Below are 19257 nucleotides of genomic sequence, written 5' to 3'. Positions count from 1 at the left end.
ACTTTCTGGCCAACTGGGCCCCCTTGGAATGGTGGTTCCAGCATATTCTGGGCCTGATGGCATCCTGCATGCTCATTGTACAGCACGCTCGCCCCAAGATGAAAAGCCTCCTGCTCCACCTGGCGGGCAGTTGGGATCAGGAGACAGGGTCTTAGTCGGACAGGATCCCAATATCACCGCTCCTAGTGCCCGATCTTAGCTGGTTGATGATGGTGGATGAAGGCAATGTTTCAGTGGGAGCCCCCTTCACCCGACCAAAGCCTACCCTGGTGGTGATGATTAACTCCTCATTCTGGCTGATGGGGTTACTCTGGAGGGAAACGTGATTCATGGCGCATGGTCCATGACATAAGCCAACCTGCATATCATTATGCCCGTGCTCCAGGCATTGGGCCTGGTCCGCAAGGTGTTTTCTTTTGCCCCTCATCAGAGACAGGTTTGTACTGGTCAGGACGGACAATTCTACAACAATGTCTTACCTGAAAAAGTAGGGTGGCAACCGTTCCCCCCCCCCCCCCCCCTCCTCTGCATGGAGGTGTTATCGATCTGGGAATGGGCCCTGACCGAGGGAGTTTGGATTTCAATAGTGCACCTCCCGGGACACAGCATTCGAGAAGCGCGAACCAGCTGAACCGCTTGGGGTTCAACACCTAGAGGTGGGAGTTTCACAGCGACTTCTTGTTGCCTCTGTTCCACTGTTGGGTGTTCGTGGACCTGGATTTGTTCGCATCCCCTCTGAATTCCAAGTACCCCCACTTTGCTTCATGGGTGGGACGGGGCCGGAGGTCTCTGGGAGATGCCTTCCAGATCTGTTAGCACGGCTGCCGGTGTTGCCTCTGCAAGTTTTGGGCTTTGGTTGGTTGCAGCCTCATCTTGATTGTCACCTGCTGGCCGATGAGATGCTGGTTTTTCGGTTCTGATGCAGTTATGCTCCCGGGTTCTGTCCATCTTGCGATCGGCAGCAGGGCAGGGGGTGGAATATCCAGACCCATCCAAGGTGGTGCTGGCAGCCTGGTTCCTGACCAGCTGAGGCATCCACATGCTACATTTTCGGATTACAACTGGGACATTATTCAGCAGGCCGGGAGGTCCTCGACTCGGTCCCAGTATAAGAGTAAAGCGACTAGGTTCTGCCGTTGGGCTTTTGACAAGGGTCTGGACCCTGTCACCTGTCCTTTGGATGACGTACTGGCTTTTTCAGCCCACCTGGCTCGTTCTGGTGTCCAGGTGGATACTTGCCACACTTAATTGGCAGTCATTGGGGCTTAGAAGCATTCCCCTGAGCATGTGTTTTCTGCGTCCAGTCCGGTGGTTAAGGCCCACCTTAAGGGTTTTTCTAGGCTTTTTCCACCGTTTCATAGGCCGCACCTGGTCTGGAACCTCAATTTGGTTCTGGCAGCTTTGCAGCGCACACCTTTTTCAAGCTGATGGCCTCGGTGGACATCTTGCTGGTCACGCTAAAGACAGTTCTACTGGTTGCTCTTACCTCGTGCACAGGTTCAGCGAGCTGCAGGCATTATCTTGCGCACTCATCCAAACTTCTTGCCCAATGTGATCTCCCCGTTTCATCTGAATCAGGAAATCTGCCTGCTGGTGTTCTTCCGAACCCGCAATCGGATGCAGAAAGGGCTCTGCATTCTTTGGAACTCAAGAGGGTCCTCAAGTTCTACCCATCTCGGACGAAATCCTTCCGGAAGTCGGAGCCATTGTTTTTCTCTTTTGGGGGCTCCTCCCCCAGCTCTCCGGCTTCCAAGGCTTCTATTACCCATTGGATGGTCCAGGCCATTTCGCAAGCATACACGGCCATGGGCCAACCAGTTCATGAGGGGATTCATGCCCATGCAGTCAGAGCTAAGGCCACGGCTGTTGAGTTTCAGATAATGCTTCTTGGGATGTCATCAGCAAGGCGCCTACTTGGGCACCTCTGTCGGCCTTCTGTAAGCACTATTCCCTGGATACCAGTTCCATGCTCAATGCAGAGTTTGGTCAGGCGGTTCTGAAGAACTTTTTTACTTTGTCCTTGATATGAGGCAGGTTGTCATGGCTCCACGCTATTGGTCTTGTTTGGTGGAATCCCAGCGATGGAGGTAAGATGACGGGACATGTGAGTAATTAAAGTTACTCAACGTAGTGACTAGGGAACTCATAATCCATAGTCCCCTTTCCTCCATACGTCCCGCCCACCTTCCTCCGCTTGTTGCCAAGTGCTAATACATTCAGTATAGCCAGTTATTTAAGCGTCCGATGTGTTAAAAGGGACTGAGGTTAGGGGCCTTTATGGGGCATTCCTATGCTGGAGGTCGCAACCCTGCGCCCAAAGGTTCTGCTACCATCCCCATTTTGGGGGACACCCACAAGGATGGACAAAAGGGGACTTTGGACTACGAGTACTCTAGTCACTACAGTGAGTAACTTTAATAATTCAAAACAGAAAACTTAACAGCCAACACACCCATACATTGTTTGGGTACTTTAGAGATTAAGAATTGTATGAACAAAGTAGAAATCTTGGATACAGTTAGACTTCAGTACTAATCTATCACTTTCCACTAGTGGGCTAAATGCAAAAAGAAATTTAGAAAACATTATGGTAGCAAGCAACTCTAGATACAAGCTCTGCTGATTTGAAGTCAGAAATTGCCATTTGTTGATTGGTTTGTTGACTAGGCTACTCAACATGGTTTGATTGCAGACTGCTCTAATTTCTATCATTTCCGACAGTGCATTTGACTATTTCCCCTCTTTTTTTTTTTTTGTATTACTCGCTTAGGAACTGAATAAGCGACAGACTCAGAAGGACTTGGAGCATGCCATGTTGCTACGGCAGCATGAGTCCATGCAGGAGCTGGAGTTCCGCCACCTCAACACTATACAAAGGATGCGCTGTGAACTTATTAAACTACAGCATCAGACAGAGCTCACCAACCAGATGGAATATAACAAGCGGCGGGAGAGGGAGCTGAGACGTAAACATGTCATGGAGGTTCGCCAGCAGCCGAAGAGCCTCAAGGTAGTGTGCCAGAGGATTCATGATAATTCAGTAAATGACAAGATCGGAACATGCTTTCTTATTTTTTAACCAGCTTTTTGTTGAGTTTACATCAACCTGCACTACTTTGCAGTTAGCATTATCTTCTGTATAGTAACCATATGCTTAACTGAATTGTACTTAAATATTCATCCTTTATACAGGAACTAAAAAAAAGCCCATCAAATGTTATTTAAATGTAATGCTGAATCTGTCTTTTCCACAACGGGTAAATATTTGGTATGGAGTGAGTAGTTCCAGAAACACTTATAATGAACAGTGGTTTACAGGTATTGGATGTGTCTGAGGAGCACGTCAGGCTATTTCTTGCAGTAATCATTCAAATATGTTGCTTATTGTCCCTGTTAGGGAGAATTCTCAGAAATGTGCTAATTCCCTCTACCTTAGAGACCCCCAGCAACTTTGCTGGATTTTGAGGGCTGGATTTTTTTACCTGGAGAGAGCGAGACCCTTTTTTTCCCCACTCTCCCATGTATTTTTATTTTTGAAAATCAATTTTATTAAGTTTCATTTGTGCATTACGAAATTACATTGCATTTGCTGATGTGAGTTAACAAGAAAAAAACCATTCGCAACACACCCCTTCTCCCTCCCTTTCCCTCCCTCCACCCCCCTTCAGTTCAAATGTTCATAAATTGCTTGCTTAACGGGCTCTTTGAAAAAACAGAAGTGTCAATGCACTGTGCGCTTGGCACGTCGAAGTCATGTGGACCAACTGGGTAAAGTTCACAATCGGGTCCGCGGGCCATGGCCCCGTGTCCTGGGGGGGGGGGGGTCCCTCGGCACCGCTACTAAGCATTAGACCGCTCGGCCGTATTTGTCAAAAAAGGGGAGCCAGATTTCCTCGATGCTGGATTTGGACTCGTCAAGCAGGTGTGTGAGGAACTCCATGTCGTAGATGGCCCGTACCTTGGTTACCCAGGTTTTTTCCCCTGGCATTTCCGGATGTTTCCATTTCTGTGCCAGGCAACATCTGGCTGCTACCAGCATTACCTGAAGCATATGGTCTTGAGTGCCCTCTTGGCCTTCCCCAATGTCAATTCCGAAGAGGAGGAGCCAAGGGCAGGAAGATCGCTCAACCCCATCCACCCCCTTGATCCAGGCCCGTACCTTGTCCCAATAATTTTGGACCACTGGGCATCCCCACCACATGTGAATGTAGTCTCCTCTTTCTGTCCTGCATTTCCAGCAGGGTGGGTCATATCCTGGCCTCATCCTAGCTATCCTCTGCGGGGGATAGTGCCATCGGTGTAGTATCTTGAGGGCCTGATGGCGATACTGGAGGGAGGCCGTGGATCGATTAGCCCGTCTACACATCTCCGTCCATCTTTCGTCATCGATTTCCTCACCTAAGTCCCTACCCCATTGTGTGCGTGCTGGCGGCGGGTTTCTGGGGACAGAGAACAGAAAGAGCTTATAGAGGCGGGATATTATCCCCTTGGAGCCCCTCGCGGTTAGGAGAAGCTTTTCAAAGTCTGTGAGATCCCTCCTGAGGGTGTCGCCCCAAGATGGCTCAGTGAGGACCCCTTTGAGCTGAAGATAAAGGAAAGGGGAAAGCGTGCCTATTCCCAGGGCCTCCTCAGGGTCACTCAGGGGTAGGAAAGAGCCCCCCACCCACATATGGCCAGTCCTGCTAAGGCCTGCCTCGAACCATGTCTGGTATGCTGCTGGTTCTGCTATTTTGGCCAGGAAAGGAGGGGCCCAAATGCAGCTTAAGGGGGAGGGCCATGTTGTGAGCCATCTGTAGTAGCCTCCCTCTCTCCATAGGGACCACAGTACTTTCAGAATCGGATGGTTCAAGACGATTCTGGGGATCTTATTCCTTGGGACCCAGAGCCATTCCTCTATTGTGACAGGTGCAAGGGGCCTATTATCCATGGCTACCCACTGTTTTTTCGTTTCCGGTGAGAAGTGATCAACCAGAATCCTCAACTGGGATGCCCTGTAGTATGTCCCCAGGTCGGGGTAACCCACCCCCCCATCCTCCTTAGCCCTAGTCAATACCTCGTACGAGATGAAGGACTCGTTTTGTTTCTTCAAAGAAAGCCCTAGGGACCAGCACCGGGAGCATCTGGAAGAGAAACAGGAATTTTGGGAGAAGCACCATTTTTATGAGATTGAAGCGTGCCATCCACGAGAGACCCGCTCCCGTCCACCTTTCTATGTCTCTCCTGATTGCTGACCAGAGGGGGGGGGGGGGGAGTTGGCCGTGTATAGGTCTTCAAGGTCGCGCGTGATATGGACTCCTAGATACCGGAACCCCTCCTCACTCCGTTTAAAGGGGAGTCCCTCCACAAAGGCCATCTCCGGGTCCGATAGATTCCCCCCTATGAATGCCACCGATTTGTCCAGGTTGACTTTTTATACCCCGATAGCTCTCCATATCGTGTGAGGCCCTGTAGCAACCGGGGGATTGTTTGGGTCGGTCTGGTGACATAAAGCAGGGCGTCATCTGCGAAGAGGCAAATTTTGCAATGCATGTCTTATTCCCCTGATGGCCATATCGTTGCGGACCGAGAGTGCCCATGGTTCCATTACTAATGCATAAATTAACGGGGATAGGGGGCATCCCTGCCTCGTACCACGTTCAAGGGGGAATGCTCTTGATTCCGTTCCGTTTGCCACCACTCTGGCCGAGGGGGAGGAGTAAAGCACAGATATCCATCCCAACCACCTTGGGACCATCCCCACAGATGTGAGAACCTCCCTCATGAAGGCCCAACTGACCCTGTCAAAGGCCTTCTCCGCGTCGAGAGCCAATAAGAGTGTGCCCTCGTTTCTGGCCTCAGTTGTGGCAAGTATGTGAAGTGTTTTCCTTAAATTATCGGAACCCTGTCTGTTAAGGATGAATCCCGCCTGGTCTGGGTGTATCAGGCGTGGGAGGGAGTTTACCAGTCCGGAGGCCAAGATTCTAGCGAAAATCTTGGCGTCCAAATTAAGAAGCGAGATGGGTCTGTAAGACCCACAGTCCGTCTGGTCTTTGCCGGGTTTAGGTATGACGGTGATGAGGGCCTGCAGGAATGTCGGTGGGATTGTGTCCCGACTCCTAATCTGGTTAAACAGTTTAGCCAGGGGTTTCACTAAGATCGATTGGGTCTGTTTGTAAAAATCTGCTGTATAGCCGTCTCGGCCAGGTGCCTTTCCGGCCTTCAATCTTTTGATGGCTCCCTCCACCTCTTCTTCTGAGATTTCCCCCTCGAGGGCCTCTAAGTCTTCGTCCGTCAGCTTGGGGAGGGGATGTTCTGCCAGGTAGGAGGAAATATCCTCCTGTGATTCGCCCATTTGCCTGGAATAAAGTTTGCTGTAGTAGTCGGCAAAACATTCCGTTATTTTCTGCCGGTCCCCATGAATTCTGGCTCCCTCATCACCAAGCTGGGCAATCCCTCTTTCCACTCTGCACCCCCGTGACCTCTGTGCCAATAGAGTGCCTACCCTGTCGCCCCGTTTATAGTATCTCTGTTTGTTGTATCGCATTTTTTTGACAACCTCCCCTATAAGAACCGTATGGAGCTCCTGTCTTTTGCCCTGCATCTCCTCCAGGAGTGCATCCCGGTCAACTCCCGGGGCGCACAGTCTGGCCCGCAAGACCTTCAACTCCGCACAGAGTTTGCTCTCGATCAGGCCCCTCTCCCTTTTACGCTTCGAGCCCTCTGCTATGAGGAGACCCCTAAAAGTGGCTTTCCCCGCTTCCCATACCATGGACATGTCAGTCTCCCTGGTGTGGTTTGTCTCAAAGTAGGCCAGCATTTCTTTTTTCATAAAGTCACGGAATACGGGGTCCCTAAGGAGCGTGTCATTGCACCGCCATCGGGATGATCTTGGGGCAATGGGCAGTGACCAGTTAGCCACGAGTAATTCGTGGTCCGACCACGTTATGGCCTCGACCCTTGGTTGGGTTACCACCCCGTCCCCCTCCTCTGAGATCAGCAGGAGGTCGATTCTAGTATAGGTGCAGTGTGGGGGAGAGAAGAAAGTGTAGCCGCCTTGGCCCGGGTATGCTTTGCGCCAGATGTCTACCCAGTAGTGATCCCTCAGGAGGGTCTGCAAGGCCAGGTTGTCCTTAGTAATCCCCTTGGGTGTCCCTCCCCTGGCGGACCACCATTCCAGTTGGGGGTCAGCTATGAGGTTGAAGTCCCCACCAAGTATCATGGCCCCCTCTGCCCACTCGTCCATGACACTGAAGATCCGCGTGAGGAACTCTACCTGACCCGAGTTGGGTGCGTATACGGTGGCGAGAGTGATGCGCTGTCCCTCGCAAAACCCTTTGACACCTAAAAATCGACCTCCAAATCCTCTCTTGGTTTCTACCCCTGTGAGTTGGAGTGCCCTTCCCAGGAGAATGCCCACCCCCTCCTTCTTTGAGGTCGCGTGTGATGCCCAGTAGTTGCAGCCAATATCCTTCCCTTTGATTCTGGACTCTCTACCTTGTTTATAATGTGTTTCCTGTAGGAATAGGACTGTTAGATGTTGTTTGCGGAACATATTGCTCGTAAGGGACCTCTTATTTTGAGAGTTAAGGCCCTTGACATTCAACGTGCCTATCTTCCCTTCAATCATTATCGTCTTTTCGGTTGTGCCCTTTGAACCCCTCATAGTACCTGAATTTCAGAGCCCGCTGCCAAGCAAGTGTCTGTGACTTGAACTGACTTTCCCCCTTTACCCCTCTGTCTGCCCTGTTGACCATTCTTCCCCCCACCCCCCCTATTTGAAGCCCCCCCTCACTGTTTCCTCCCCCCTCCCACCCTTCCCTTGAAATATAAGGCGTTCGTCCACGTTCCCCAACATAAGTTGGGGTTGGTCAACGAACCACCAAGGACTCTAACCCCAGCCCCGGGATTTTCATGTGTTGGGGAATCCCAATTCTCAGAATCAATATAGATCGGCCCCGTCAGAACCTCGGTACAAGTGTCCGAGATAAAATTCTGGAACAATGAGCCCCCACTCCAGCCCACAAACCATTAACTCGGGCCTCGTGTGTGGGCCAACTCAACCAAACAGTTAACTTTTTTGCAAACTTTCGCTCGCCCTGTAGTCCGGCGGGCCAGCCGTAGCGCCAACGCAGCGTCCAGTTATGACACCTCATGGTCCCAGGTCCTCCAGTGCCTGGACCCTGAGTCAATGCTCACCTTGTGATTTCCTCCATCTCCGATCGAACAGTGTTCTCATGACTTTGAGTGGTCTTCAGAGTTTGTCGACGGGTGTCTAGTTTTCCGGAACTTCCGGGCCCCCTTGACTTTGGATTTGCCGCTGTGGTTCACCGATCTGTCAGGACCCCTGGGGGGGTCTCGGGCTCTTCCATCCTGGGCGCCTGAATGGCCTGCCTGGTCGCCAACCAGGTCGTCTGTGGCCCTCCGAATATCCTCCTCCGACACCAGGTGGTGTTTCTCCCCTAGCCATTCAAATTCCAGGTAGAAGGGATGTCCCCAGCGGTATCAAACCCCTTTTCCCTGAAGCCATCTTGTGAGGCTGCCACATTTCCTCCTCATTGACAGGGTGAGGGCTGACAGATCTTGAAAGATGGACACCCTTGAGTCGCCGTATTGTATGTTGCCGAGGTTTCTCGCTTTCTCTAGAATTTTGGCCTTGTCTTTATAATAATGTAGCCGGACCAAGACCGAGCGCGGGCATCTGCCCCCCCCCCCCCCCCCGGCCCGGTGCACCCTGTCAAAGTTGATCGTGCCCGCAGCCTCTGTTCCCGGGGCGATCCTTACAATGTCGTGCACTTTGCCCTCGAGTCCTTGTGTGGATTCGCCCTCGGACTCCACCAGGCCAAAAATGCGCAGGTTGTTCCTTCTCTCCCTGTTCTCCATGTCGTCGACCTTAAGCCGGAGTTCTTCCTCTCGTCTTTCCATGTCTCGGAGTCTAATTTCCATTTGGGTTTCAAGGAGTGTTACAGAGAGTTGATTGCTTTCGACTCCCTCCATTCGGTCCTCTAGGGTGGTGACTTTGGTCGTGAGGTCAGCCAATTTGGCACCCATGTCAGTCCTCATCCCGCGTATCTCCTCCAGAATCATCTGGATATTGTTCTGGATGGCCCCCAGGTCTGGGGGTGGGGTGGCGGGGCCCCCGGTCGCCATGACACTCTCGTTGGCAACAAATTGGTATTTCAGCAGGTTTTCTTTCCAGCTCATGGAAGGATCGTGTCGGTTACTTGTTAGCGGGCACCGCCTGGTCGTCAGCCGTGTCTGGGTCAGTTGGGGTGCAGGGTGGAGAGGGGGTGTGTCCCCCGTGGGTGTCGGCAGCTCGGTGCCTGTCTATCCTGTTTGGCTCCGCTAGTTAGCCCTGTGGTGGCGATCTCCAGGTATCTCAGCTGAGGGGGTTCCCAAGTTGTTGTAGGTAGGGGTATCGGAGGGCCAAACTCATGCAATGTTTCCTCTGGTGTCTCGCGCAGGCCCGGTGGTTTTCCGGTAGGTCTCTCTTGAGGGAGGGGATATGAGGGCTCCGGATAGGGGTCCTCACCTGTTGCGCCTGGCTCCCTGTGGTCCCCAGGCTTTACTGTAGCAGGGGAGGTTCCAGAGTCACGGTAGGTGAGGGTATACGAGGGTCAAGTGTGGATAACGTTCCCTTTGGTACCCCGTTTACTCCAAGTGCCCTTCCAGTGGAGGGGGGTCGTAGGGGTGCTGAGCAGGGGTCCTTACCTTCTATGCTTGCCTCTCTTTGTTTCCCAAACCTCGCCACAGTGGGGAGAGTCCTCGTCGCGAGGCTGCAGGTGTCCCTTGGCACTTTCCTCAGGTAAGAGCGGGCGGAGGGGGAGTGTGTTTGGGGGGCGCGCTCCCGCGTCGGCCCCCAGGCGATGTCGTTGCTCCGTGGGCAGGTGGATGGCCCTCTTCCGATCGGGCCCCGGGGCCGTGAAATGGGCAGGTGGGCCCGGGCCTCCCTATGACGGAGCGTGCCTGCAGCACCTCGGCTATCCCGCCTCGGGTGTCCGGCGCGCCAGGCGTGGAGCCTCAGAGCGCCGTGGGCAGTGTTGGTGTGTGCGGTAATGGGAGGGGGGGGTGCGCTCCCGCGTCGGCCCCCCTGCAATGTCGTTGCTCCAAGGGCGGGAGGATGGCCCTCTCCGGGCTGGGCCCCGGGGCCGTGGGATGGGCCGGGGGGTCCGGGCCCCCCCATGACAGGCCGCGTCGGCGGTGTCCCGGCTGCCCCGCCTCGAGTGTCAGGAGCGCCAGGCGTGGAGCCCCAGGGCGCCGCGGGCCGCTTTGGTGTGCGCTGCGATGGGAGGGGGGGTGCGCTCCCGCGTCAGCCCCCCTGCAATGTTGTTGCTCCTTGGGCGGGCGGATGGCCCTCTCCGGACCGAGCCCCGGGGCCGCGGGACGGACAGGGGGGTCCGGGCCCCCCTATGACAGTGTCAGGAGCGCCAGGCGTGGAGCCCTAGGGCGCCGCGGGCTGCTTTGGTGTGCGCTGCGATGGGGAGGGGGGGGGCGCGCTCCCGCGTCGGCCCCCCTGCGATGTCGTTGCTCCTTGGGCGGGCGGATGGCCCTCTTCGGGTCGGGCCCCGGGGTATGACGTGCGGTAGGCCGCGTTAAGTGTCCAGGGGAGGGGGGGGGCGCCGCGGGCCCGCAGCCCCAGGCTCCCTCGTGTGTGGCCCAGCCTGTGTGTGCTCGGCCGCCGCGCCTTCCCTCGTTGCCTCCTACGTTGCTTCGCACCAGGCCGTGGGGGAGGGGTTGCTGGTATCGCCTCGGTCCATAGAGCTCCGCTCAGGAGTGTCGGATCGGGACCGGAGTTGGGTCCAGGTGGGGGCTACAGGTTCCCACTGCTCTTGGTGGGGGTCGCGTGGTTCATGGGACCCTCGTTCCGCTGGTGGACCGCAGTTTACCCGGGGCTGGGTGCGGAGCTCGAAGCTCAGGCGTCCATCCTGCCTGTACCCCCTGGTGGCCTCTCCTCTCCCATGTATTTTAATGTGATTTCTGAACTTTGTGTTTCTTTTGGTTATGGAGCCTGACAAACTCCATCGGCATCATCTTTTACATTGTGTCACACAGCACCTTCAGTGCAGTGGCACAGGGAAGGAAGTCTTTCAGATTTCCCAAAGCTTTAAATACCTTCTCTGCAATGAACTGCTATTTCCCAGAACAGTACAGTGAAATTGACTTTACTTACATTTGTAACTTTCTAGACCCAGCACACACTCTTACAATAGGGTGCTGGAGGGGTTACCAAGTATCCCCTTTGTCTAGCTTCTCATGTAACATTTTTAATGTTACCCTTTCCTCACTGAATGGCTGGTGGCAGTGGTTTACTTTTAACTACCAGGGTGTGCATTTACCGAGTGAAGCCTGCCTCTGCCGCCCAAGTGTTTGGGGTGGGCAGGAAGTGAGGGAGGTGCCCGAAACTCCCTGTGCTTAGTCTCCTAGGAGACCCAAATGCACTCTGGCTTGATTGGCTGGCTGACTGTCCGGCAAGGACAGCCACGCTGCTGGGTGAGTGACAGCTAGGCTGGAATGATTGGGAGAGAACTGAATAAAAGGCGAGTCCCTTGGCTTGGAAGGCAGAGTCGACCACTGGACGAAGGAACTGAAGACGAGCTTGAAGAGGACGGCTGCTGCAACTCCTGGACAGTTGGTTCGCCTGGTGAAGCACTGCTGCAGGTCCGAATCGATAAGTTAATCTCAACAGAGAAGCCCTGCAAGGACTTCTCCCTTTGAGTTGGTGGGACCAATGAACTTGACCCTAAGCCACCTGGATACCATTCTCGGAGCTGGTTGTATTTTCTACAGTGTGCTGCATGAAACCGAATAACCAGGGAGAGAAACACCAGTTTGTGTGCTTGACTACAGCTACCGGAATCGAAGATTTGCCAGTTGCCAGCTTTATGACCAGTCCCAGTGCAGTGCAGGAGTTCCCCAATGTCCTCCCTCTTGTCCCCACGACTGATCCTCAGGAACAGTGAGATCTGCTGGAACTGCCAGGAACAGAAGTCTTCAGCTGCACCTTTTTCTTCATTTGTAAGGTACTGTAAAACGAGACTGAGAGTACTTACCTCTCGCAGTGAAAGTGCTTGAAACTTTCTCAACTTGCAGGCCTTATCAGCTTGTGACCCAACATATGATTCTGTCTTTTACAAACTACTTCTGAGAACTTTGGCAAATAATTTTCCGTTTAACTACCATAACTGCTTTATTCTATATAAGACTTTCGCCCATTGACTTTGGCCTAACCTATTGCATTGAATCAGCTCCTCTGATGAACTCAAACAATAGTTTGGCACTGTCTAAGAGTAACTGTAATCTTCTTTTTATTAACCTATGCCTTTTTGCTCCTCCTTCAAAGTAGTTTAAATGCCTCAGAAACGTACAGCGTAAAGTTCTGAAGTATATTTGTGTGTAATATAGATTGCCTCCTTCTAGTGAATGTTTTATAACTGTCTGTGAAATAAATTAATACGTTTTTTAGCAAGAAATCTTGAGTGTAAGAGTTAATTTGAATACTTGTGATTGTCGACTTCTGTGTAACATCATTACAGCTCACAGTCCCCTTTTGGGATGAGCCTGGCTGCTCAGCAACGCTACTAAAACTCCGTAATAAAGACTTATACCAAAGGTTGGTTTTTCTTACACCTGTAGTCTTAGTTGTGTGTAGTGGTCCCAAAGGGTACTGTATACAAACTCTGCCTAACACCTGCTTTCTTCTTTTTGAACCTGGGACAGCCAGAATTGATAGTCCTAGTAGGTTGTGAGGGATTGCTCCTGCTGAATTGTTCGGTAAGGTACTGGGGGTGCTGCGTTAAGGCATTTGTGAGTCAGGGAAGCTGTTTTAAGTGAATTCTGTCCTTGATGGATAACCAATTGTTTCCCGTCTGAACACTGAAATGTGTTGCCTTCTGGAGATGCCTAAGGCTCTTCTCAATGCGTTATTCTGCAGAATCTGGAGTTTGTTGATGGTGTAGTTGTTGGCACCAAGGTATAGTGCATTACAAAAGTCGATTTTAGAAAGAATTGGAGCACTAGCCAGCGTAATGCAGCTTTCAGTATTGAGAAAAGGTTTACTGGCGTGGATAAACTGTGGCCGAGGCAGTAGCACTAACTTATTTACGCAGCCTCATGGAGTCTAAATAAAAACCCTTGGTTTTTACATCTTTAGGCACATCAATGTCATTGCCATCAGTGTTGTAAGAGAGATATTGATTACCCAATTTCTTCTGGTTGGCAGGAGTGGCTAAGAGTAGCAGCACAGTCTTCTCATCATTCAGGCAGAGACCTTGGATGGGCATCCACACCTGAATGATGAGAGAGATTTTGTTAACCAGAGCTAGGTCTTTCTCATAGTCGTCTGTCGGAGGTTTAAGGATCTGGGTGTCATATGCATAATTAGTGCAGGTGACACCCAGATAGTCTAGGTCATCAAACAATGGTTTGGTGAACACATTATACATAGTGGGCGAAACGCATGATCCTTGCGGCGCTCCGCAGGTTATAGGGATTGGATCTACTGATCGAAACTCATCGACCTGTTGCTTCCTCTGAAAAATGGGCCGCTGATGAAAGGTGTTTACAAAGCACCTTTTGATCGACCAGGTCAAAAGTGTCTGACAGATCCAGAAGATGCAAGAGGGCTGGTTTTCCTTTATCTTTCAGATCATCAATCTGGATCTTCAGGTCAATCAGGGCAATTTTCAGTGCTGTGTTGGGGTCAGACGCCAGATTGCCGGAGTCCTAATAGATTGTTGGTTTTTAAGTAAGATTGTATCTGGATATAGGCTGCTTTGTTGATGATCTTCAATAGAAAGGGGACTGTTGTAATGGGTCTAAAGTTGGTAGGGATACTCTGGTCTAGGGAGGGTTTCTTTAGAAGCAGGAGTACCCATGAATGTTTTAGATTAATGGGGACGGTACATGTGCTGAAGGATGAATTGATGAGTGTGGTGATAAAGGGGGCTAGATAACTGGCAGCTTCTTTAATAGTTGATGGAGGGCTAGAATCTCCTTGTTAATTGGAAGGTTTAAGTGAAGCTATGATGTTTTCCAATTCTAGAGTGGATACTTGGGAGAATTTAAATTATTGCAAGGGTTTTGGACGGTTGGGACAGGATTTCGGGGTGTTTTCTTGAGTTGGGAGGTTGTTTTTTTTGGCGGCTATTTTGTTTTGGAGTAAGGCGATCTTGTTAGCTAGTAGATTTTGGATCTTGGTGCACCAAGTTTTGTCCTTGATGCAGTTATCTATTGGAGGAATGGGAGACTCCAATTCTCTTAATGTGGTTAAGAGTTCTCTGGTGCTTGAACTGGCTTTATCAATACTGTTGGTATAGGTGCCGCGTTTAGCTGAGAGAATTTCTGTTTTGTAGTTAGCTTTGATTGAGTAGTTTATCTTTGTTGGCTGCGGGGGCATTTTGTTTCCAGATTATTTTCCATTTTTCATTTTGTAGGGTTTTGAGTTTGGATGTAAACAGGAATTCAAGTGTGCTTTAGGTTTGCTTTTGCGCAGTTTAAGAGGTGCAAATTTATCTAGAGCTAATGTTATGGTATTATTGTAGCGATCCACTAATTCTGCCGGATCGGATGATGCAGGTAAGGGATTAAGTAAATGTTGGAGAAAGGGTTTGAGATTGACCACTGAAATATTCCTTTTATTACAGGTCGGGATGGGCGGAGCAATGAGGTTTTGTTTATTCTGACGAGTACTGTCTAGGATAGTAAAGGTAAGTAGGGAGTGGTCGGTCCAGGGGTATGGTTCAATGGAAGTTATGGTGGTTACACAATTAAGGTTAGTGACCCAATCTAGGATTATTCCTTTTTCATGCGTAGGGAGAAGAACTCTTTGTGTGAGGCCTAGTTCAGTCAAACAATTTGCCAGGGTCATGACAGGTTGGTCATTAGGGTCATTAAGACCTAGATTGAAATCACCTAATATAGGGATTTGTTAAGTGTGTTTAGTGTTGGTGGAGAGAAGAGTGATAATATCTTCCTCAATGGAGCCGATGGGTCCAGCTTGTCTGTAGATCAGGTGTATTGTTATGGTACGCGAGTTAGTGAGAGAGAGTTTAACTGAGATTAGTTCACAAGAGCTGCGGGGTGAGTGTGAGATTATTTGAAGTCCTACGGTAGATTTGGTGATAGTCAATTCTGCCGCCTCTAGTTGATTCTATGTTGGATCTTAGGACTTGACGCAAGGAGCAAAACTCATTGGATAGGGACCTTGAAAACCATGTTTCAAGGCCCTCGGACGCACGGTTTCCAAGATAATTGCACAACAACACACTGCACCGCGCCATGGTAAGGCGACAGGTGGGGAGAGCACACAGGAGGTCCCATTATGCTGCAGCATGCCAACACTTGCCTCGCCTCCACGCCTGCTCCGGGGTATGTAAGCCAGCCACAAGCGCCAATTCTCAGTGGAGTTTACATCAAGCGATAAGCGACTTGGAACAGCGACCTTCAGGATCATCATCTTTGTCTACCGAACCCGTGTGGAGTACGGGTACTTTTTGCTAGTTGAATGGGCTGGCATCTAGTGGTTGATGCGAATTATTACAAAGGACGTCAAAGGGGCATGTTTGTAGTACTATCCCTACTGCGACTTGTACTGTACCCATGGTCCTTTGCGCATCAAGGTCCTCAAGATAGTTTTTTTCTGCTATTGTGCTGGTCTTTTTTCAGAGTTCCAGTTTTGGAGATATTGCTTGTGACAAGCCTCTAATATTTTATATATTAATAACTCTTCAGATGCCATCTTCGGCAAATTCACTCGATGCATCCTATGATTTCAGACTGTCCTAGCACCGTCTGCAGATTCAAGAGCCTTCCCGATGGCCTACTATTCTCCAGGTTTCGGCCTACACAGTAGTTAGTGGGGGGAAAACATTTCTAACATTTTTAGAAAATGCCTCCATACAGTTCCCCCAGAATTTGAATTTCTCACTGTCCCCCAGCGCTTCTAATGGAGAAGATTCCTTTTAAATGTTGCCCTTCGTGCAATCAAAGGTTTCCCTGGAAGGATGCACATAGTGTGTGTGTAACCGTTGTCTTCCTCGAGACCACCAGGAAACTGTATATTGAGCATGTAAGCTCTTCAGGCCTAAAACCCCCAAGGATCCGCAGTCAAAGTGCTGGGCGGCCTATGCAATGCAGGCTGAAGCATTGTTGGAATTTCCTGCTGGGGTGGAGGAATCCAAGGCAGAATAGGACAAGTCCCGACGGCATCAGTGATGCCGGAGATGCATCTTGTTGGAAAGTGGAGGATTCCCGAGTGCCCGGCCTACCTCTGGAAGGGAGACATCCAGCACTGCTATGGAGACCTTTTCTGGTGACAAGGGCAAACATATTAAACACACGTTAGGGTCGGGAGTGGCGCATGAGGCGCTGACACATAAACACAAACAGCCCTCTTTCTCAAAGCACATTTGGACGCACTTGTCAAAAGGTTTATAAGTGGTTGCGGAACTGAACCCTTCAGCAGGTGGCTCAGCGTCTAATAAAACCTCTGCGCCCAGTGCTCCGTTTTCAGCGCATGTTCCTATGCCCAAGCATACGCTGAGCAAAAGTGGTTCCACGCCTATACCTTCCCAGTCATCTAAACAGCCACCACAGCTGCTAAAACAGACTGTTTAGGCGCCTGTACAAACACCAAGGTCGGGATACACAGGGGCCACCTCCCCTTCAGTAGATTCACTTCATAACAAAACACACACAGATCAAGCAGTCGAGATGGTCCTTCCTCTCTAAGCATCTCCTCTGGTAATCCTTGGACTAAAGATACATTTGAAAGTACTCTTAACAAGATGCCTTCATTTATGCAGTTTCAAGAAAAAAATAAAACACAAGCATATCGCTCCAGGGGAAAGGGAACTTCCATCCAAGACATATTGTGAATTGTCAATGTGTCGTCACTTCTCCCCAAGGGGGAGCCCTTTCCTATGAGGCTAGGATTGTGAGGCTGCTACCCAATAGTAGCCCCCTAGGTATGGTTTAATGAGGGAGGACCCCATGGGGAGAGACTCCCGCTCTGTGGACAAGGACGATCACTTGGGGTACAGGCCATTGGATATTGTCACTCGCCAACATTCCTTAGCCTTTCCCACTATTCAGAACCATTTTATTGAAAGTAAACCTATGTATTGCTGTCACACAGGGGATAAAGACAAAGTCAAAAGTACTAGGACGAAGAAGAGCCCAGGAGACATGAAAGTCATTGGCTGGGCTAGTACTGGTAAGGGATGGCTCCGAGGAGGTATGAAGATTAAGTTATCAACAGAAACAAAGGACTTTTATGATCTGCCAGTGCAGGACTGGTAATGTTGTAGAAGTATAGACAATGGACTAACAAACCTGTCAAACACAGCAGGGAGAAGCAACTGGTGCAGAAACGAGCAGGAGTCCGAGAACCACGCAGGACGCCGGCAGAGCATGGAAGGAGTTCTCAGAGGGTCCTGCTGAAATGGAGCCAAGCAGCTTACAAGAGCATGGAGCTGCTGCGTTGCTGCAGAAAGCGAAGTCCAGTGAAGAATCCCAGTACCGGGATGTCCCGGTGGTGTGCCGAAATCCCTCAGAAGCTAACGGAAGTGCGAGAGATGGGGTGGAACATAGACGGGTATGAGACCATAACGGCCAGCATCCGAGGAGAGCTTTCCTGTCTCTTGGCTCCATCTTTCCCTCCCTAAATACTCCCCTGCTAGAGCCCTATGCTCCTCTAATTTCAACTCTCTGACTGTCAAACACTTCTCCAAGCAGAGAATTGGGGGGGTGGGGGGGTGTGTATGACTCTCTCCTCGACTTGTGCCTCCCTTTGGAACAGCCTCACTGCCCCTCTCAGATTTGAGCTGGACCTCCTTGAGTTCTGGAAACTGCTAAAAACTCTGCTCTTCTCTACCTCTTTCCCTTCCTTGATAATCATCCCACTGCGACCAGTGGCCTGATCCTCATGAACCTCATAGGATCTAAGGCCCTTCCTCCCAGTCAATACCAGCACCCCTAACCCCCACTGCACTGCCCTGTGGGCCCCTGCCTGGTGACCCCTGAGAGTTATCTGTACTAGCACTTAGCCTGAGGCTCTCCTCCTGGCTCCACTTTACACTTCCTCCTGGGCACTCCTCCAGCACTTGTCCACTCCTCTGCTTCCTCTTCCATCCTCCTCCCCTGCACTTCTCTTCAATGCCCTTGCACGGCTGAATGCCACAAGGCCTAGTAGGACCACGACTGTATATATATTACTGTAGGTTTATTTATTTTTTCCACTGTTATTTCCCTTGTTCCCTTTCCATTTTGCCTTGTGGTGCTCTGAAACACAATTCTGTTGTATAAAGCGCCTTACAGATGCTCAATAAAATTAAAATAAATAAGCCCACTGACAACCAGAGGTGGGTCGTAGAACCTAACCATTACAAACTCTGTATCTGAGGAGAGCTTCCTTGTCGCAGTGCAACACTAAGCCCAGTGGCCAACAAAGATTTGGGGCTAATGCTAACACCAAAACAGAGTGGCAAAGTGTACATCAACCTGAAGATTGTGACAGAGAACTTTTTAGACACCAGGAGAATGGAGGCATTCTCCTGTATAAGGGGCTACAGCTCTTGGAACATACTCGAAAGACGCCATGGGAAAGGGAATCGTTCCCCCTTGCCTTGTTGTGAACTGTACCAAGTAATACCAGGAGAAGGCAGTCGTTCTCCTGGTCCCAAACCAGAAGTTGCTAGAGATGCCAGGGGGAGGGTGTAATTCCCCTTGGTTCTATTGGAAACTGTATAGATCTACACCAGGAGAAGGGAGTCATTCATTGGACGTGTGATTGTATGAAGGCTGCGTGAAACCTGCAAGGCAGTGGAAGGGAGTCATTCCCCCTGGCAATTTTGTTGAAAGAGAGCATTCTTTGAACACTATCTGAGCATCAGGAGAAGAGAAACATTCTCCTGGAGAAGGAACGTTCTGTTAGATTATCCATTAGTTGTAGTGTGAGGGATAGAAGTAGGTTGTGACACAGAATGGTGGAGTTTTGTTTTGACTGACATTCTGACAGACCCTTAAGTATTAGTTCTGAGCCAAGGAAACCCCTCTTAGTAGACGGGGGATTGTGAGGGCCTTGTTATGCACAAATGAGTCTACAATAACCACCACCATGCCACCTTTTTGTCAGCGTCCTTCTTCGAAACCTTTAAAACTTGTTAGGCAAGATTCTATGCAGTACCCTTTGGGTGCACTACAACACCCCTGACCTGCTGGCAACAGAAACCCAACCTTTGGTATAAGTCTGCACTACACAGGTTGGTAGCGTGTGGAGCAGCC

At 50.6% G+C, this 19257-nt stretch overlaps 1 protein-coding gene across 1 annotated transcript in view; it reads left to right on the top strand.

Moving 5' to 3' along the window:
- TAOK1 (TAO kinase 1) overlaps positions 1-19257 on the top strand; it is a 1754180-nt gene that overhangs the window by 1450508 nt on the left and 284415 nt on the right. The window contains exon 17 of the mRNA XM_069615276.1: positions 2771-3010. Coding sequence (XP_069471377.1) covers positions 2771-3010 — 240 coding nt within the window. The remainder of the gene's footprint in view (positions 1-2770; positions 3011-19257) is intronic.

This window comes from Ambystoma mexicanum, chromosome 9 (genome assembly GCF_040938575.1).
Source record: "Ambystoma mexicanum isolate Mex_15411 chromosome 9, UKY_AmexF1_1, whole genome shotgun sequence".
Lineage (NCBI taxonomy): Eukaryota > Metazoa > Chordata > Amphibia > Caudata > Ambystomatidae > Ambystoma > Ambystoma mexicanum.
This window is presented reverse-complemented; position numbering and strand designations above follow the sequence as displayed.